Below are 17,799 nucleotides of genomic sequence, written 5' to 3' on the forward strand. Positions count from 1 at the left end.
TAACCCCACCAAGTCTACTACCCCTCTGTTATTTCAAACTTTTTATTGTGGAAAAGTTCAAACGTATACAAAACAGAGGAAATAGTATAATGAACTCTCATGTACACATCACCTGACTTACACATTTGTTAGTTCAAGGACAATCTTGATTCATCTACACATCTACTCACCCTACCTCAATATTAAAAAAATTAATATTTATTAGAAATGCCCATTAATCTCAGGACTAATTGTTTTTATTATTTAGAAATTTTTTCAATTATAGTTGACATTCAAAATTATATTACTTTCAGGTGTACAGCATAGGGGTTAGACATTTATATAATTTATGAAGTGATCCTCCCAATTAGTCTAGTACTCACCTGACACTATACATAGTTATTATAATATTATTGATTATATTCCTCTACTTTACAATCCTATGACTATTTCATGACTGCCAATTTTTATTTCTTAATCCCTTCACCTTTTCACTCAGCCTCCCAACCCCTCTCCCATCAGTTTGTTCTCTGTATCTGTGAGTTTGTTTTCAGTTTTGTTTATTCGCGTATTTTGTTTTTTTTAGGTGCTACATATAAGTGAAATCATATGGTATTTGTCTTTGTCTGACTTACTTCACTTTAGCATAATACCCTCTAGGTCCATCCATGTTATCGCAAATGGTAAGATTTCATTCTTTTCATGGCTGAGTAATAGTCCATTGTGTATATATATATATATATATATATGTATATATATGTATATATGTATATATGTATATACATATATATGTATACGTATATACATATATATGTATATGTATATATATACACACACACACACACACACACACATGTATATATATATGACTTCTTTATCCAGTTGTCTTTTGGTTGACACTCAGGTTGCTTCCCTATCTTGGCTATTATAATTAATACTGCAGTGAACATAGGGGTACATATATCTTTCGAATTAGTGTTTTGGGTTTCTTTGGTTAAATACCCAGAAGTGGGATTGCTGGGTCATATGGTAGGTCTAGTTTTAATTTTTTGAGGAACCTCTCAGGACATACCAGTATTTAAAAGGGTCAGAGCATTCAGATTATGACTGGCTATTAAATATGATATGAAGCAGGATATTTTGATGTAAATAGAACTTTTGTGGCTTTCTGTACAACAGTGAGGTAGAATTAAAAAATTACTGCTTTTTTTGTTTTATACCATTTCCTGCTCAGTGAGGTAACTAACCCATGGGTAGTATGAGTGTTAATAGAGTTGTTTTATTGACGTTAGGCCAATAGAGAAAGGGAAATCCAATCAAATAATGTGTCATTGTGGTAAATATTTGATCATTTTCTGGCTCTTTAGATTTCAGGTGATACTATATAATTTTTTCCCCCATTTCCTTGTTGATAGACATTTGCATTTTTTCCAGTTTTGAATACTGCTGCTGTGAACATTCTGGTGTATGCCTTCTGGTGTATATGTCTTTTGATAAATATCTAGAAATATAATTCCTAAGCATGAGAGTAGGCATTCATTTATTGGTTGGTGTCTTTAGTTTCAATTACACTTGCACTAGCAAATTATGAGAGTTCCATTTGCTCCATATCTTCACCAACACTTGGTATTCACAGTCTAATTTTAGCCTTTAATACTGATTAGTGTATATCAGTGAGATTTTTGAAATTACTGTTATTGTTTTTATTTTTACTATTTCTTGATTCTTTTAAACTGTGGTAAAATTTATATATAGTGAAATATGTACAGTCAGTTTGAATTTTGGTCACTGAATTTCGATAAACGCATACATCTATGTAATTACCATCACAGTCAGGATATTTATATCACTGTAGCTCCCGTTTTCTGCTTTTAGTCAATCTCCACCCCCATAGACAATTACCATTCAGGTTTCTGTCCTCACAGATTGTTCTTAAACTTCATATAAATGGAATCTTACAGTATATATTTATTCTTTCCTTTGCTTCACATACTGTTTCTGTTATTTGTCTATGTTGTTGCTTGTATCAGTATTGATTTTTTTTTTTAATTGCTGAATAGTATCTATTGTTCAGTATACACAATTTCATTATCTATTCACCTATCGAATTTGGACTGTTTCAAGTTTATGGCAAATATGTAAAAGCTGAACATTTGTGTGCAATCTTTGTGCAGGCTTCTATTTTCACTTCTTTTGGGTATATATCTAGGAATGAACTTGTTGGCTTACAGGGTAGATGTATATTGAACTTTATAAGAAATTGGCAGTTTTCCAGTTGTGTTGGACCACCCCCACCAGTAGTGCATGAGAGTTGCAGTTGCTGCCCATCCTGGTTAATATTTGGTACTGTTAGTCCTTTTAGTTGTAAGCATTCTATTGGGTGTGAAATGGTAATTCGTGGTTTTAATTTGCATTTTCTGATAACTAATGTACTTTTTCTTGTGCTTATTGACTCTTCTTATATCTTTGATAAAGTGTCTATCCCAGTTTCTTATACAATATATAAAAATTGTATTGTTTGTTTTCTTCTTATTGCTTTGTAGTTCTTTAGGTATTTTGGTTAAATATATGTATTATATTTTTTTCTCCGTGTCAGTAGCTTGCCTTTTCATTGTGTAAAGGGTGTCTTTTGGTGAACAGATGTTTTAATTTTGATGAAGTCCAGTCTCTCTTTCTCTCTCTCTCTCTCAATAATTACTGCTTTTTTTTCAATCCTGTCTTAGAAATCTTTACCTACCTCAGGTTACAAAGATTTTTTTGTAGGTTTTCTTCTAGGATTGTTATAGTTTTAGGTTTTACATTTAGGTCTATGAAACTATTCAAGTTAATTTTTACATGTGATGGAGATAAAGGTCAGGATTCATTTTTTTTTTTTTTCCTGAGAGATTCACTTGCTCCAGTACCATTTATTTAAAAGACTTAGTAAATTGCAGTGGCTCCTTTCTTATAAATCAAGTGACTACATGTGTTGGTCTAATTCTGGACTCGTTATGTTCCATATTCTTTCTGTCTCTTTAAGCTTACTGGTCTTTTACTGTGATTTTCTTTGAGATTGTCGGCATTCTATGGACTTCGATTTCCATATAAGCATTCTAATGAATGTCTCATTTCCACCCCGGAAAAAGTTGCATGTGTTTTGACTGGGATTGCATTGAATCTATAAATTAGTGTGGGGAAATGGGCATCTTAACATTGCTGAGTCTTGTAGTTCACACACATAGGATAGCTCTCTATTTATTTAGTCCTTTTTTTTTTTTTTAAACACCTCGAATCAGTTCTCCTTCCATTTAGGCCTTTTTAAAATTTCTCTCAGCACTCCTGTAGTTTTCCAGGCATAAATTATGCACATTTTTGTTCACTTTATTCTCAGGTATTTAATATTTTTGATGGTATTTCAAGTGGTATTTATTTTAAAAATTCGTTTTCTGTTTGCTAGTATATAGCTGTGACATTAATTTTTGTTTATTGACATTTTTGTTTAGTGACCCTGAAAAATCCACTTATTCTAGTTACTTGTAGACTTTTTGTGGATTTTCTATGCACATAATCATGTCATCCGCAAATGAAAAGCCTTGTTCCCAATCTTTGCACCTTTTATATCTCTTGTTTTGCTTTACCACAAAAGCTCCAGGACAATTTGAAGAGAAGTGATGGTGGTAGACATTCTTATATATTGTTTTCCATCTTAGGGGGAGATGTTCTGTGTTTCACTAGGGACTATGATGTTAGCCACAGACTTTTTGAAGATTATCTTTTATCAGATTAAGAAGAAGGTTTCTTCTCTTCCTAGTTTTCAGAATGTTTTTATTATGAATGGGTGTTGAATTTTATCAAATGCTTTTTCTGCATTTATTGAGATGATTATATAGTTTTTTCTCCTTTATTTTGCTAATGTGGTGAATTACATTGATTTCCTGGAATAAATCCCATTTGATTGTGGTGTATTATATTTTTTTATTTATCTCTAAATTTTATTAATATTTCATTTAGTATTTTTCTGTTTATAGTTATGAGACATTGGACTATAATTTTTTTCCTATAATGTGCTTGTCAGATTTTGTTGTCCAAGTTATGCTGACTTTAATATGAGTTGAGAAGCATTCATTTTTCTTTTTTCTGGATACATTTGTGTAACGTTGATATTTCTTAAATATTTGGTGGAATTCACCAGCAAAGCTATCTTCTTGGAAGGTTTTAACTACAGCTCAATTTCTTTAATAAATAATTGTACTCTTCAGGTTTTCTGTTTCTTCCTTTGTCAGTGTTGATGAGTAGTGCTTTTCAAGGAATTTGTCCATTTCGTCTCAAATTTTAAATTTATTGTTGTAAAGTATTCATAATATCCTCTTATTATCTTACATTTTCTGCAGGATTTGTAATGATGCCTCCTTTTAATTATTTGTTTTTGTAATTTGTATTTTCACTCATTTTTCCTTGTTCAGCCTTGGTAGGAGTTTACTGATTTTGTTAATTTTTTCAGAGAACCACCTTTGACTTTGTTCATTTTCTTTTGTATGCCTGTTTTCTACTCTACTAGTGTCTATTATTATTTACTTCCATCTTTGGGTACAATTTGCTGTTCATTTCCTAACTTTTTAAGTTGGATGCTTTAGAATGTGATTTTCAACTTTTCTATATTAAGTTATAATTTGATCTATAGGGACTGTTTTAGCAAACTCCCGTGCTGTCATTCAACTCAGAATATTTTCTAATCTCTGTTGTTATTTGACCTGTGGGATTATTTTGAAGTGTGGTGCTTAATTTTTTATCATTTGAAGATACTCTATTTTTCTGTTACTGAGTTTCATTTGAATTCACAGTGGTCAAAAGAGATACACTGAATTATTTCAGTCCTTGAAAATTTGTTGAGACTTGTTTTATGGGCATGTCTATGCTAATAAATGTGCCATGTATACTTGAAAAGAATGTGTATTCTGCATTTGTCAGATGTAATGGTTTTTATTTGTTAATTACATCAGTTTAAATAATTGAGTTGGTTCAGATCTTATGTATTCTTCCTGATTTTTGTCTATTGTTAGAGAGGTGTTTTGTCTATTGTTAGAGTGGTATTTAGATTTATATGCACTATTATTTAAGCCAACTATTGTGAATTAACTATTTTAGTTTTGTCAGTTTTTGCTTTATACATTTTGAAGCTGTGGTATTAAGTGAATATAATTTATGATTTTTATGGCTTCTAAGTAAATTGATCATTTTGCCAAATGACATGTCTCTGTTTATCTCTTAGAATACATTTTGCCTTCAAGTCTATTTTGTCAGCTATTAATGTTGCCACATCGGCTTTCTTTCAGTTAGAGTTTGCGTGGTTCATGTTTTCCCATCCTTTTATTTTCAACCTTCCTGGGTATTTATATTTACATTAAAGTATTTTCTTTTAAACAGTATATAATTGCATCTTATTTTTCAGTCCAGTCTGACAGGTGTTATAATTGCTTCTAAGCTTCCTACAATGCACAAAACAGTTCCTTACAATAAAAAATTATCTGACTCAAAGTGTCAATAGTACCGAGATTGAGAAACCATGTCTTAGAGGTAATGTCTTACTTTTTCTGCTTGTTCACAAGATTTTCTCTTTATTTTGGATTTTTCAGCAGTTTGATTATGATATGCCTAGGTTTCATTTTCTTTGTTTTATCCTTCTTGGGATTGCTTTTAATTCCCTCTTACAATACGCTATCTTTTTATCCATTGCCTGTTTTCATCTTTTTTTTCTTTAATATATTCATGATATTTACTTTGAAATCCTTATCTTCTACATAATTCCATTCTTTGGATCACCTGTGAATTTGCTTCCATTGGCTATTTTATCTCTTGATTAGTGGCTACTTTTCCTTCTTTGTATGTTTAGTAATTTTTAATTGTATGTTGAATATTGTGGGTGAAATATTGTAGGGGTGTAGATTATCTTTCTTTGAAAGATGTTGAATTTTGTTCTGATAGGCAGTTAAATTGCCAGCTCTTCTTTTTTATTGTGTCTAGGTATGGTGTAGTGTTTCGTTAGGTTTGATCTATTTCAGTTTTGTTTATATTTCTAGGGTGAGCTCCTTCTTCCTAAGGCGTGGCCTTTGTGGGGTTGCAACTGAATGTCTCGGGCCTTCACCAAAGTCTCTCAGCTTTGGCTGGGCTCTGACCTTAGAATTTCAGTTTCCCAGCATCTGCCTCCTACCAGGTCTCCTGGTTTCATTTTATGTGTGTGTAGCCCTGGAGATGATCAGGAGTTGAAATCTTCTAAGCAGACTTCTGGGATTCCCTTTCTGTGGCTATCCCCTATCCTCTATCCTGTCCCTCCAATCCTAGCCATCTTTGCCTAGAACTCTGATCTCTTTTCCCTCTACCCAGTGAGATCGCTGGTCCCTGTTTTGACTTTAGTATAATACCCAACTCCCAGAAAATGCTCCTAGGGGGAATTCTTGGAGGAATATTGGACCACCTCATGTTTCTCTTCTCTCAGGGATAGCAGCCTTGTGTTGATTATAAGCCCATGCTTACAAACAGTTGTTTGACATATTTTTTTCCAGATTTTAAAGTTATTTGTGATTGAAGTGTAAGTCTCATACCGTCTCAGCTCTTCTCTATTGCAAGAATCTAAAGTCCCTCCATTTTCTTTTATGGACAGATTAGCTGCTTTTTAAAGTCAGATATATTGCTTTGTATTTTATTCTACAAGAAACACTTTGGTTTGGTTATCATTATGGAGTTAGTTCTATATTTCATAGAAATAAGTGTTAATTGGGGAAACAGCTTATGTCAGTTAACTTATATGTAACTTGATATCTTAATTATCTGTTGTGTTTTTTGTTCTTCAAGGAATCATTTGTTGCAGTTTGCCTTAGAGACGTCACCCATTTCTCCTGCTTCCTCCTCTTCAAAGAACCTTGCTGCCAAAGTACACACTCCTGTAGCCTTTAGACAGTCTTTAAAGCAAGGAAACAGGTTAATGGAGAATTTCTTGATCAGAGAAACTGGTAGTTCTACTTCAGAGTTGTTAATAAAAGAGAATGAAAGCAAATTCAGCCCTCAAAAAGATGTGAGCACTTCTGCAAAGACCAGAGAGACACCTTCTGTAGAAAAGACAGCTCCAGGCATTGCAGATGCTAATGTGCTTGAGGTACCCTCCACATCAACTTTGAAACAAGTTACTAAAGGTAGGAAATTATTTTCACGTGTTTATTTTCTTATTTAATGGAAATCCTCTCATCCGCCTTGACATAAGAATACATAAGCAGCGTTTTTGAGGGGGGAGGAATTTGAGTAAGGGCAAAGCAGATTTCACCTGTAACAGTCTCATAGATTGATGCAGGTAGTACGTCAAGGTATGTTTGTTCTCCTTCTTATAGACTAGGAGTTCAGGCTGCTTGCTGCAAAACTGAAGCAATTTTAATTAGTTCATACTTTGAGTATGACAGTACCTTTCTGTTTTTCAGCTTTTCATTTCCCCCCGTGTCCTTCATATTAGCTCTAGTTTAATCTTAAAGAGCTCTATGTATCTTATCGTACCACTACCTGAATATTTCCGGGCTGTTCTGACTGGCAGTTACAGCCTAAGACAATTTGACTCCTACCCTGGCTGTCCGAACTTATTTTTCATCTTTTCCTTTCAAAAGTCCACTCCTGTAGCTAGGCTGATCTCCCCTGTATTCCTTGAATACAACCTACAAACTACAGGCCAAATTTGGCTTGTCACCTATTTTTGTAAGTACAGGTTCCCGGAACACAGCTACCTCCATTTGTTTACATGTTGTCATGGCTGCTTTCATGCCACATGACAGAGTTGAGTAGCTGTGACAGAAACCATCTGGCCCACAAAGCCTCAAACCTTTACTACCTGGCCCTTTACTAACAGTGTTTGCCGACCCGTGTTCTGCCTTTTAGACTCTATCTAGCTTCTAACCGCTCTTTAGTTATGGTAGATAATACTGATAGATCACATTACTAAAATGTTACAACACTTGCTTTCTGAACTATCTGTGTACAATTTGCTTAGCTTTTTGATGAGTGGGTCAGCTTGTTTAGCCTTTTGTTTCATGTCTTTTCTTGCTAGTGAAGTTCAGAGCACCTTTTAGGTACAGACTGTGGCTTAGATATCTTTGGTATATTCATAACACACACAGTGCAGGGCTATTAGTAGCTATTAAATTTAGATTGAAATTAGTTTATTAGTACTCAAGTGTTTAAATTTCCTAAGGATGTGTGACTTTTACTTGCATTTCCTAGCACACCTTATCTTCGGTAAGTATCAGTTTACAGTTCTTAATGTTGTGTTTCTAGTTTGATAGTTAAATTTTTTCCCCTAGCAGAATCATTTTTTCAAATGAAATCTTATAACGAACCATAACAATAAAAGGGATAAAATAGGCTCTATTGCATTAGAGGTGGAGGGCCTAGGGATTGTGCTGCTCCACTTGAGCTCCCCCTTCGTCCTTGCCTGGTATCCATGGTGGCCTCTAGGCCCCAAGATACCTCCACAGATCCCCGCAACTCCAAGAAACAGTTTGAGAATGATTGCGGTTCTTAATTTTAACATTGCATTTGTAATTACAAATGAGAACTAAATTAACACATTTGTAACCATTGATAAATTGAGCAGTAGTTGGCCCAAACCAATAAATGCTTTAATCCAGCCGCATGACTCCCACCCCACCCCCTCTACCTTGCTCCCAGCCAAGTAGGCCTTACTCAAGTTGTTATGCTTGCTTTGGCACTGAACAGGGGTGGATTGCTCCTAAGACTTGGGAAAACTTAAGATTAGTTTTATAGTGTGGTCACACCTTGGTAGAAAGGACTTTTTCTAATAAACAAATTTCCAAACTTCTTTGCAGTCTCGAGGACCAGGATTTGAATGAGGTGACTTCTCATAATTCAATCATTGCCCAGTAACCAGTCTCCCATTCCTATTGCCCTCAGGTGTCATTCTTTTTCTCTTCTGCTTTTCTAAGTGCATGTTAAGGTTGGAATTCTGTTTTTTATCGCAATTTCCGAAAGATGCCATGTCATATTATTTTTGTCCATTCAACAAACAATAAAGTCTGTCTTTCTTTTTTTTAAAAAAATACAGTGGATTGTCCTGTTTGCGGGGTTAATGTTTCAGAACATCACATTAATAAGCACTTAGACAACTGTTTATCACGTGAAGAGAAGAAGGAAAGCCTCAGAAGGTAAGAAAGTCAAGTATAACCATTGAGCTACTATAGCTAGATGCCTCTTGTGTTTTATAAATTTGAGACAAGAAAATACAATATCCATTTTATCATAGTGACCAGTTGTGGGAGTCCCTCTCCCATCTGCTCTTTCCTTTAATCCTGTTAGTCAACTTCCGTTTCCTCTCCTGTTCTTTCCTCAGCTCCCACTTTGCCAAATATAATTAACTGTATTGAATTTAACTGCTAACCAAATTTGACTTAACAAGAAATTAGTGATTTAGGATTAAATTCTTTTTAAACTTGTTTTCTTCTCTTAGAGTTTTAAAACTACCTTAAAGCCCCTGGGCCAAAGAAAGAGCAAGGTTAGACTCTGAGTATAGAACATATAAAATCTTTCTTTGGGTCTTAAGATGTTCAGAAATTAATTATTTTTAAATTTTAAATCAAGCTTTTTCAAAAACGATTTTTTTCCCAAATTGGCAGTTATATACATATGACATTAAAAGGTACAGAAGGGTGTATATGAAATGGAATGTCCTCATCTCCTAGCCCTCAACCACCCGGGTGACGTAACTAAGCTGTCAACTCAATATTTGCACCCAAACTTCTATTTTGCCTCCCTTGCATATCAAAGTCATAGTAATTAAAAAATAGGCCACTATGGTTATACATATAAGTTGTTTAGGAATGAAATTTTATTCAAAGTTCAATTACAAAATGTTAAGGACTCGGTGGTTAATGAAGATAATGAGGAAGCAGAAGCTGCACGTTAGAGGAGTCTGGTGGTGAATGGAAGGACAGATGAGATGGTAGTTTGGGGAAGGAGTAAGTGTCAAGATCAAGGGAGATTTTAATTTTTAAAATAGTAATTGTTTAAGCCTTCAGTCTCTCTCCTTCTGTCTCCAGGGAGAGAGCAGATAATAGATGGAACAAGATGGGGAGCGTAAGAGATGGAGTCCAGTAATGCAGTTGTCCCTGATGTGTAGAAAGAACCTTTCTGAAACAGGAGGGAAGGGGAAAGAATAGGTGATAATTCAGAGAGATCTGGAAAAGGAAAGGAGGAAAACTGGGAGGTGGGGATGAATAGAAGGATTGGCTTTTATGTTTGGTCTGTATTGAAAGGACTTGGAAGAGTATTTTCCAAAAACCATCCTAATGAGGCAGGGCCTTTTATTATTTTTTGTGATTAAAGATAAAGTGGTGTCGCTTCATTTTTATGAGTGAATCTGGAGTGAATTCTGGTTCTAAGGGATAAACTCATGCTGTTATAACAAAAGCTAACATATAAAGCACAATGATGCTTTATTAGTTTAAGTGGGGTTATTATTATTTGACAATTCTCATTGTCGTGTTTTTAGCTTGATAGGAAACATTTTCCTCCTAGCAAAACCTTTTCTTTTCCAAGTGAAATCTTACAGTGAAGCATAACATACAAAAGAGATGAAATTGGCCCTTCTGCATTGAAGTAGAGATGGAGGCCCTGGGGTTGTGCTGCCCACCGGACCTCCCCACTCTCCCTCCCTTCCTGCTTGTTATCCGTTGTGGCTCTAGTCCCCGAGATACCTCCACTGATCTCGCTCTGCAACAAATCCCTGCAGAGTTTCATTGTACCACACTCCCTCCTAGTGGGTAAAATTGTCGATGAGAAAAAAGCTTAGATTTTTTTAGGTTGCTTAGTTGAGTTTTGGAATAAATGAAACTGGATCATCCTGAGGGTTATTTCTCATAAACCATGAGAATCTGAGGACCTATATTTCTCTTTAGAAATGTTTCCTCCTAAAGGAAGTTGGGAATATAGAAGCCGAGTGTTTTCTCCTTGGAGTGGGAATCAGCACTGATATCCTGATTGGACTACTCTTTTTGTAGATGCACCCTTCATATTTCTTCGAACACGTTTAACTGTCAATTAATCCAAAGACATACTTGTCCATGAATAATTAAGTTCAAGTTCCATTGGTGGTTCCAGATCCTACTCCATGGAATGCTATGGTCCTGCCATTGCTCTGTTATACAACTTAGAAGCACTGCATATTCTCTCTCTCTCTCTCTCAGGAAAAGATTAAATAAGTTAGTGTATTGAAGGCTCTGAGAAGCCCTACATTAAAGATAATTGTTGGATTTTCTTTAATCCAGTAATTCCTAAGTTTATTTGATCCCAAAACCTTTTTGTCCTCATAATTCACATCTTGCAAAATGAGTATTTGTGAAGATACACTTAGGAAAACATTGAGCCACATTTCTCTATAAAGAAGTTACATCCTGTTCCTGGGGTCTGGTCACTAAGAGTGTCTGACATTTAAAAAATTTTCTCCATGGTGTCCTAACAGGCCATTTCCTCTGTGTGGATGACAGGCCTTAACTCATTCTATGTAGCTTTGTATCAGAGTTGATTCAGAGAATACTCTTCCTTTTGATGTCTTCAGAGTCTGAGGACCCTTAAATGCATTACTGAGTTTCACTAAATCATGGAAGAAAGAGCAATGTCATTTTCATGTTTTGGGGGAACATTTATCAGGCTTCATATTTTAAAATTCTTGATAGAAATTGTTGATTTCTGCTGGTGCTTTTCATTGTAAATGGCAGTAACCAGTACAGTTTGCTATTAGAATTTCATAGTCATACATTTAATCACCTATCCTTGATAAAATGAATGTTTTAGATATACAGCCTTCATGAATTGTCCCTCACAATGTGCTTGTATAAACTACTGCATGTCTCAGCTCTGGCTACCTACTGTGATTTTATTTAGCCATATTCTTATCAGTTTCTGGAGTTCAATGGGCTGTCTGTCATTCTATGAGAAGAACAATTTTCAGAAAAATGTAATCTGTTGAGGGTTTGCAGCTTTCTACAGTTAAGTAATTATCTCTGGCTTTTAGAATTGATAGAGTGTAAAAGAAATAATTTAGCCAGGGAATGGTACTGTTGGTTAATAGAGAAATGTCTGGGTTTTTTTTTCCAATCTATTCAACTGTGCTGTTTCTCTCAGTATGATCTTTACATTTGCATCAGACTTACCCTGTGGAACCTTGTTAATACAGATTTTAGGTCTCTATTTCAGGATAGAATCAGAGTTGGGGGTTGGTGTGGAGAAGTGACTGAGAATCTGCATTTCAAATAAGCTCTCCAAGTGGTTCTGAGATACACTGAAGTTTGGGTAGCATGGCCTTTTGTGAGCAGTTCTATGGAAGTCTTCTGTAATATCTTGTTTCTTTGGAAAAATCTATTGCTTTCAAGTTCTTACTAATTTTTACCTGAACCTCTGATACTTTCATTTTAGAATGATTATAATTTTAACAACTACCTTGACTATATATTTATTAAGCACCCAATTGCCATATACTTGGAGAACCAGGTTATAATCAGATTGAAACTCACTGAGGAGTTCCTGTTTATAAAATTGTCTCAAGTCATTGATACCCTTAGGCAACATGACGTCCATTCCATTTTAACAAACTGGTATTTTGGAGGGAGTAGAAGAAAATCATTTCATAGGGCTTGGTTATATTTAAAATTGTAGCTTATGCTTATCGGTGTATTAATTATGCAAATAGAATGAAGAACCAGGTGGTGATTTTGCTAATACACTTCCTATAATGTCTTATATATTTGTTAATATAATTAATTGAAGTTGAGAACAAACACTGTTGTGTTCTTTGGCTGTTGTTTTTAATTGTGTTCTTTGAAAATGATGCCACAAGAATGACATGTACCCATCAACTTTCTGAATCCTTTTTTCATTGGTGTTATTGAGTGGGTAAAGCCAATCATCCCAACAGGTCTTCTTCTATTTCATCTAGTGCTTTTGCGAAGTGATTGTCTTGGGTTTGAGGGGGCAGTTTGTCTATGGATCAACTTTTTCTAACAAAGCTATATATATATGATAATATTGTTAAGTCTATAGCTTGATACTCAGTAACATTTGTACTCTAATCATCTGAAGTAACTGGGTTTTACAGAGATTTTGCAGGAAACCTTGGGCAAATTGTAGGAAAAACATGCTTTAAAGAGGTAGAGAATTGAACAAATATACCTAAGTGTGATTCTAAGTGAAGTTCTCATAGCGTGTAGTCCACAAGCCTTCAAAGCGAGCCCCAGGTCTACATCTTTAGGTCTGACCTCTTTCTGAGACCTCAGTTTCTCTAAGTTTTGGCTGCCACCGAGACCCCCCTATCTGAATGTCCCACTGGCACCTCGCATGGATCATGTTGAACGCTGTTGACTTCGTTTGCAAATTTCATCATTCTCTTTCCCATTTGTATATTGATGATTCTATTGTTCTCCCAGTCACCCTGGTATTGCATCAGAACGTAAATTACTGCTTTACATGAAAAGCGTTTGATAATTCACAATAACCTTCAGTGATCTCTTTTTTCCCCCTTTTCAGTTCTGTTCACAAAAGGAAGCCGCTGCCCAAAACTGTATATAACTTGCTCTCAGATCGCGATTTAAAGAAAAAGCTAAAACAGCATGGATTATCTATTCAAGGAAATAAACAACAGCTCATTAAAAGGCACCAAGAATTTGTACATATGTACAATGCCCAGTGCGATGCTTTGCATCCTAAATCAGGTAAAGTAATAAAATAATGAGTTATGCTTGTCTTCTGGATAAAGCAGTTTTGTGTAGCTCGGATTATAAACCATAGAAAAAATTTTTTAATAAATACATTTTTGATAATACGTAAGACATGCAAATGTATTCCTTTAAGTAGTACCTAGAGTATACTCTGATAAGCCAGCTGTTCTCTCAGCCAGTCTCTCCGTCCCCATTCCCTTCTCAGAAGCAGTCACTGCTGCCAGTTTCCTATGTGTCTTTCCAGAGATAGTGTAGGATGAAGAGTTGATCTAGAGCCTGGCTTATTATCCCAGTTTTGCAATTCTATGACTGCGTGACTTTGGGTCAGTTCTTTATCATCTCAGTTTTCTCATCCATAAAATAAGGGTTATTTTATGCCTCTCAAAACTACTACTCAAAACACTACTTCATAGTGTTTTTGAGAGGCATAAATGGCAAAATGCATGTGAAGTGCTGAGCACAATACCTTAGCAAGTAGTTAGCATTCAGTAAATGTTACCATTATGATTATTGTACACAAACACATGTCCTTGATCATTACTTTATAAAATTAGTATTTTATAGTCATAGGCTGCATAACGACGTTTCAGCCAACAGTGGACTGCAGATAGGACAGTGGTCCCATAAGATCATAATGGAGGTGAAAAGTTTCTGTTGCCTAGTGAAGTCCTTGTGAAGTTGTAGTACAACATACTACACACGTACTTGCCGTTGTGTTACAGTTGCCTACAGTATTTAGTACAGTAACACGCTCTCTAGGCTTGGAGCCTAGGAGCAATAGGCTATATATATGCTGTCTGGCCCAGGTGTACAGTAGGCTGTATCCTCGAGGTTTGGGTGAGTGCACGCTGATGTTCGCACAGTGACAAAATCACCCAACAGCGCATTTCTCAGAACGCATCCCTAGTGTTAAGCAGCATAGCACACGACTACACATTACTTAATGATTTGTCCTTTTCATTCAACCACACACATATTTTAGTGTTCCTTCAATGATTAGCACATATAGAATTGCCTAATTTTTAAAAAATGAAAGTATAATATGCAAACAGAAAAATACACAACTTGTAAGTATTGTTTGGAGAATTATCACAAAATAACTTTTACAAAGGGCAGATGTCTTTGTAACCACTGCTCAGATCACCACCAGTATCCCAGAAGCCCTTGTCCTCCCACCACCCAGTCACTGCCTGCCTTCTCACAGGTGACCGCCGTCTGGACTTCTAACACTATATTCGTTTTGCCTATTTTTGTCTATACTTGATCTTTATATAAATGGAATAATAAATAGCTTATGTATTCTTTTGCATCTGGTTTTATTTGTACAATGTTATGTTTATAAGATTATCCATGTTTTTGGGTACAGTTATGCTTTTTTTCATTTTTGTTGCTATAAAGTATTCGAATGTATAAATATATCTCACTGTTCATTCAGTGGTTGATGGACATCTGGATTTTTCCATTCTGTCTCTTCTTAAGAATTATGCTGCTGTGTATAATCTTTTGCGTATCTCTTTGTGTACATAGGCACACAGATTTTTTTGGATATATATGTATACACCTAGGAGTGGAATTGTTCTGTTATCTTTTTGCAGATGTTCAGCTTTCATGGATACAGCCAGAAGCTCAGTACCAATGTACACTCTCAGCAGGAGGATCTGAGAGTACCAGTTTTTCCACATCCTTGACAACATTAGTGTAGTCAGTTTTCCAGTTTGGCTATTCTAGTGGATCCGTGGTAGTAGTCGTTATGTTTTTAATTTGCATTTCCCTAATGACTTAAAATGTTCAGCACATTTTTATATGCTTATTGGCCATCTGGATATCCTCATGGGTAAAATACCCATTTAAGTCTTATGCCCCATTTTCTATGCTGTAGATCTATTTTTTTCTTATTTGTGGGAGTACATGAAATTTTCTGGATACAAATCTTGCTGGATGTATGTATATTTAATCCCATCTTTCATTTCACCTTTTCACTCTCTTAATGGCTTCATTTGAGAAGTTCTTAAGTGCCTCTCTGTGTGGGCCCTTTAAGAGAAACACCTAGGATTCTACCTGCCCTCCTTCTCACTCAGCCATAATTTCTGCTGGTTTTCATAGCCAGAAGTTACGGGGACTTCTCTACCCAGCACTGGAACCCTGGGCTGGGGAGCCTGGTGTGAGGCTAGGACCCTGCGCTCCACCAGGGACCTCCGCTGCTGAGATAGCCCTCCTGACTTTTAACCGCCTCATGTGGGTGTGCAACCAGCCCGTTCCATGTCCTGCCTCTCCCGTCGTTCTCAATGTGGTTTTTCCTGTGTGTGCTTTGTTATAGGACTTCTGTTCAGCCTGACTGCAGGTGGTTCTCAATGATGGTTCTGTGGTTTAGTTGTAATTTTGATACGGTCTGGGAGGAGGTGAGCAGTGTGTATCTATTCTACCATCTTCACTGGAAGCCTCACTTCGCGTCCATTTTAAAAATTGAGGAATAATTTACTTACAATGTAACTCATTCTTTTAAAGTGTACAGTTTAATAAGTTTCACAAATGTGTATATAGCCATTTACCCATCACTTCAGTCAACATATAGAATATTTTATTCACCCCCAAAAGTTCCTCAGCCTCTTAGTAGCTTCTCAATTTCCTCCCCCTCCCCCTAAAGCCCTGCGAAATACTGATATCTTTTATGTCCCTAAAATTTGGCCCTTTCTAAAATGCCAAATAAATGGAGTTATACAAATTGTACAGTATGTTGTCTTTTCTCTGGTTTCTTACATTTGGCACAAAACTTTTGAGATTTTTCCATGTTGCTGCATTTATTAGTAGTTTATTCTTTTTTATTGTTGAGCAGTGTGTCACTGTATGGCTGTACTACAGTTTGTGTGTCCATTCACACATTAATGGATAAGTGGACTGTCTCCAATTTTTGACTATTATGGATAAAGCTGCTATGAACATGGACTTAACAGATTTTTGTATAGCCATGTTTTCATTTCTCTTGGGTAAATACCCAGGAGTAGAATTGCTGGGTCATATATTCAGTGTATGCTTAAAAATACCAGAAATTGCCAAACTTTTTCAAATGGCTACACCATTTTGCACTCTGAGAGGTCCATTGGCTCTGTTCGGCCTTTAACTTGTTTTTAGGACTGAGTGGCAGCTTTCAAGCTCTTTATAAGCAGAGCTGGAAATTGGAAGTCATTTTATTTCAATGAAATCATACAGTCTGGGGCCTTTTGTGACTGTTCTTTTACTTAACGTGTTTTCAAGGTTTATCCATGGTCAGTACCTCATTCCTTTTTATTGCTGAATAATATTCCATTGTATGCATATGCTACATTTTTGGCCCATTCATCATTTGATTGACATCTGGGAATTTTCCACTTTCTGGCTGTTATGAATAATACTGCTAGGAACATTCATGTACGTGTTTTTGTGTGAACATGGTTTCATTTCTCGTGGATATGTACCTAGGAGTGGAATTGCTGGGTCAACTGGTAACTCTATTTGAACATTTTGAGGAATTGCCAGACTGTTTTGCAATGTGGCTGCAGCATTTTATATCCCACTAGTAGTAAGTATATGAGAGTTCCAGTTTCTCCACATTGTTGCCTGCGCTTGTTATTTTGTCTTTTCTGTAATAGCCATCCTAGTAGTGGGTGTGAAGTGGTGTGTCATTGTGGTTTTGATTTGCATTACATTGATTAATTTTTGAGTATTAAACCCACTATTCATCTTTAGCAAGTATTGTATACATTTTATATAAGTTGATGAATTTATAATTTACCATTTTTTTTTAAATAACATTCTCTCGTTAGCCTTGTAATGTCTGTGGGATCTGTGGTAATGTCCCTTCACTTTTGATATTTGAAATGTGTCTTCTCTCTTTTTTGTGTGATTGGTTTGCCTACAGGTTATCAATTTTACTGCTTCCCCCCCCCCAAAAAAAAGATCCAGCTTTCAGTTTCATTGATTTTTTTTCTTGATTTGTTTTTGTCTGTTTTGTGTTTCATTGAACTCCATTTTTATTCTTTTTGTATTTCATTGAATTCCACTTTTATCCTTGTTATTTCTTATCTACTTTCTTTTAGGTTTAATT

At 35.6% G+C, this 17,799-nt stretch overlaps 1 protein-coding gene across 5 annotated transcripts in view; it reads left to right on the plus strand.

Annotated features, from left to right (window-relative positions):
- RAD18 (RAD18 E3 ubiquitin protein ligase) overlaps positions 1-17,799 on the plus strand; it is a 104,327-nt gene that overhangs the window by 22,842 nt on the left and 63,686 nt on the right. For all 5 annotated transcript variants that reach the window (XM_019748236.3, XM_019748235.3, XM_019748237.3 and 2 more), the window contains 3 exons: positions 6,808-7,145; positions 9,056-9,155; positions 13,528-13,712. In XM_019748236.3, the coding sequence (XP_019603795.1) occupies positions 6,808-7,145; positions 9,056-9,155; positions 13,528-13,712 (623 nt within the window). The remainder of the gene's footprint in view (positions 1-6,807; positions 7,146-9,055; positions 9,156-13,527; positions 13,713-17,799) is intronic.

Source organism: Rhinolophus sinicus, chromosome 5 (genome assembly GCF_057876585.1).
Source record: "Rhinolophus sinicus isolate RSI-liver-muscle chromosome 5, RSI-T2T, whole genome shotgun sequence".
In the NCBI taxonomy this organism is placed as follows: Eukaryota; Metazoa; Chordata; class Mammalia; order Chiroptera; family Rhinolophidae; genus Rhinolophus; species Rhinolophus sinicus.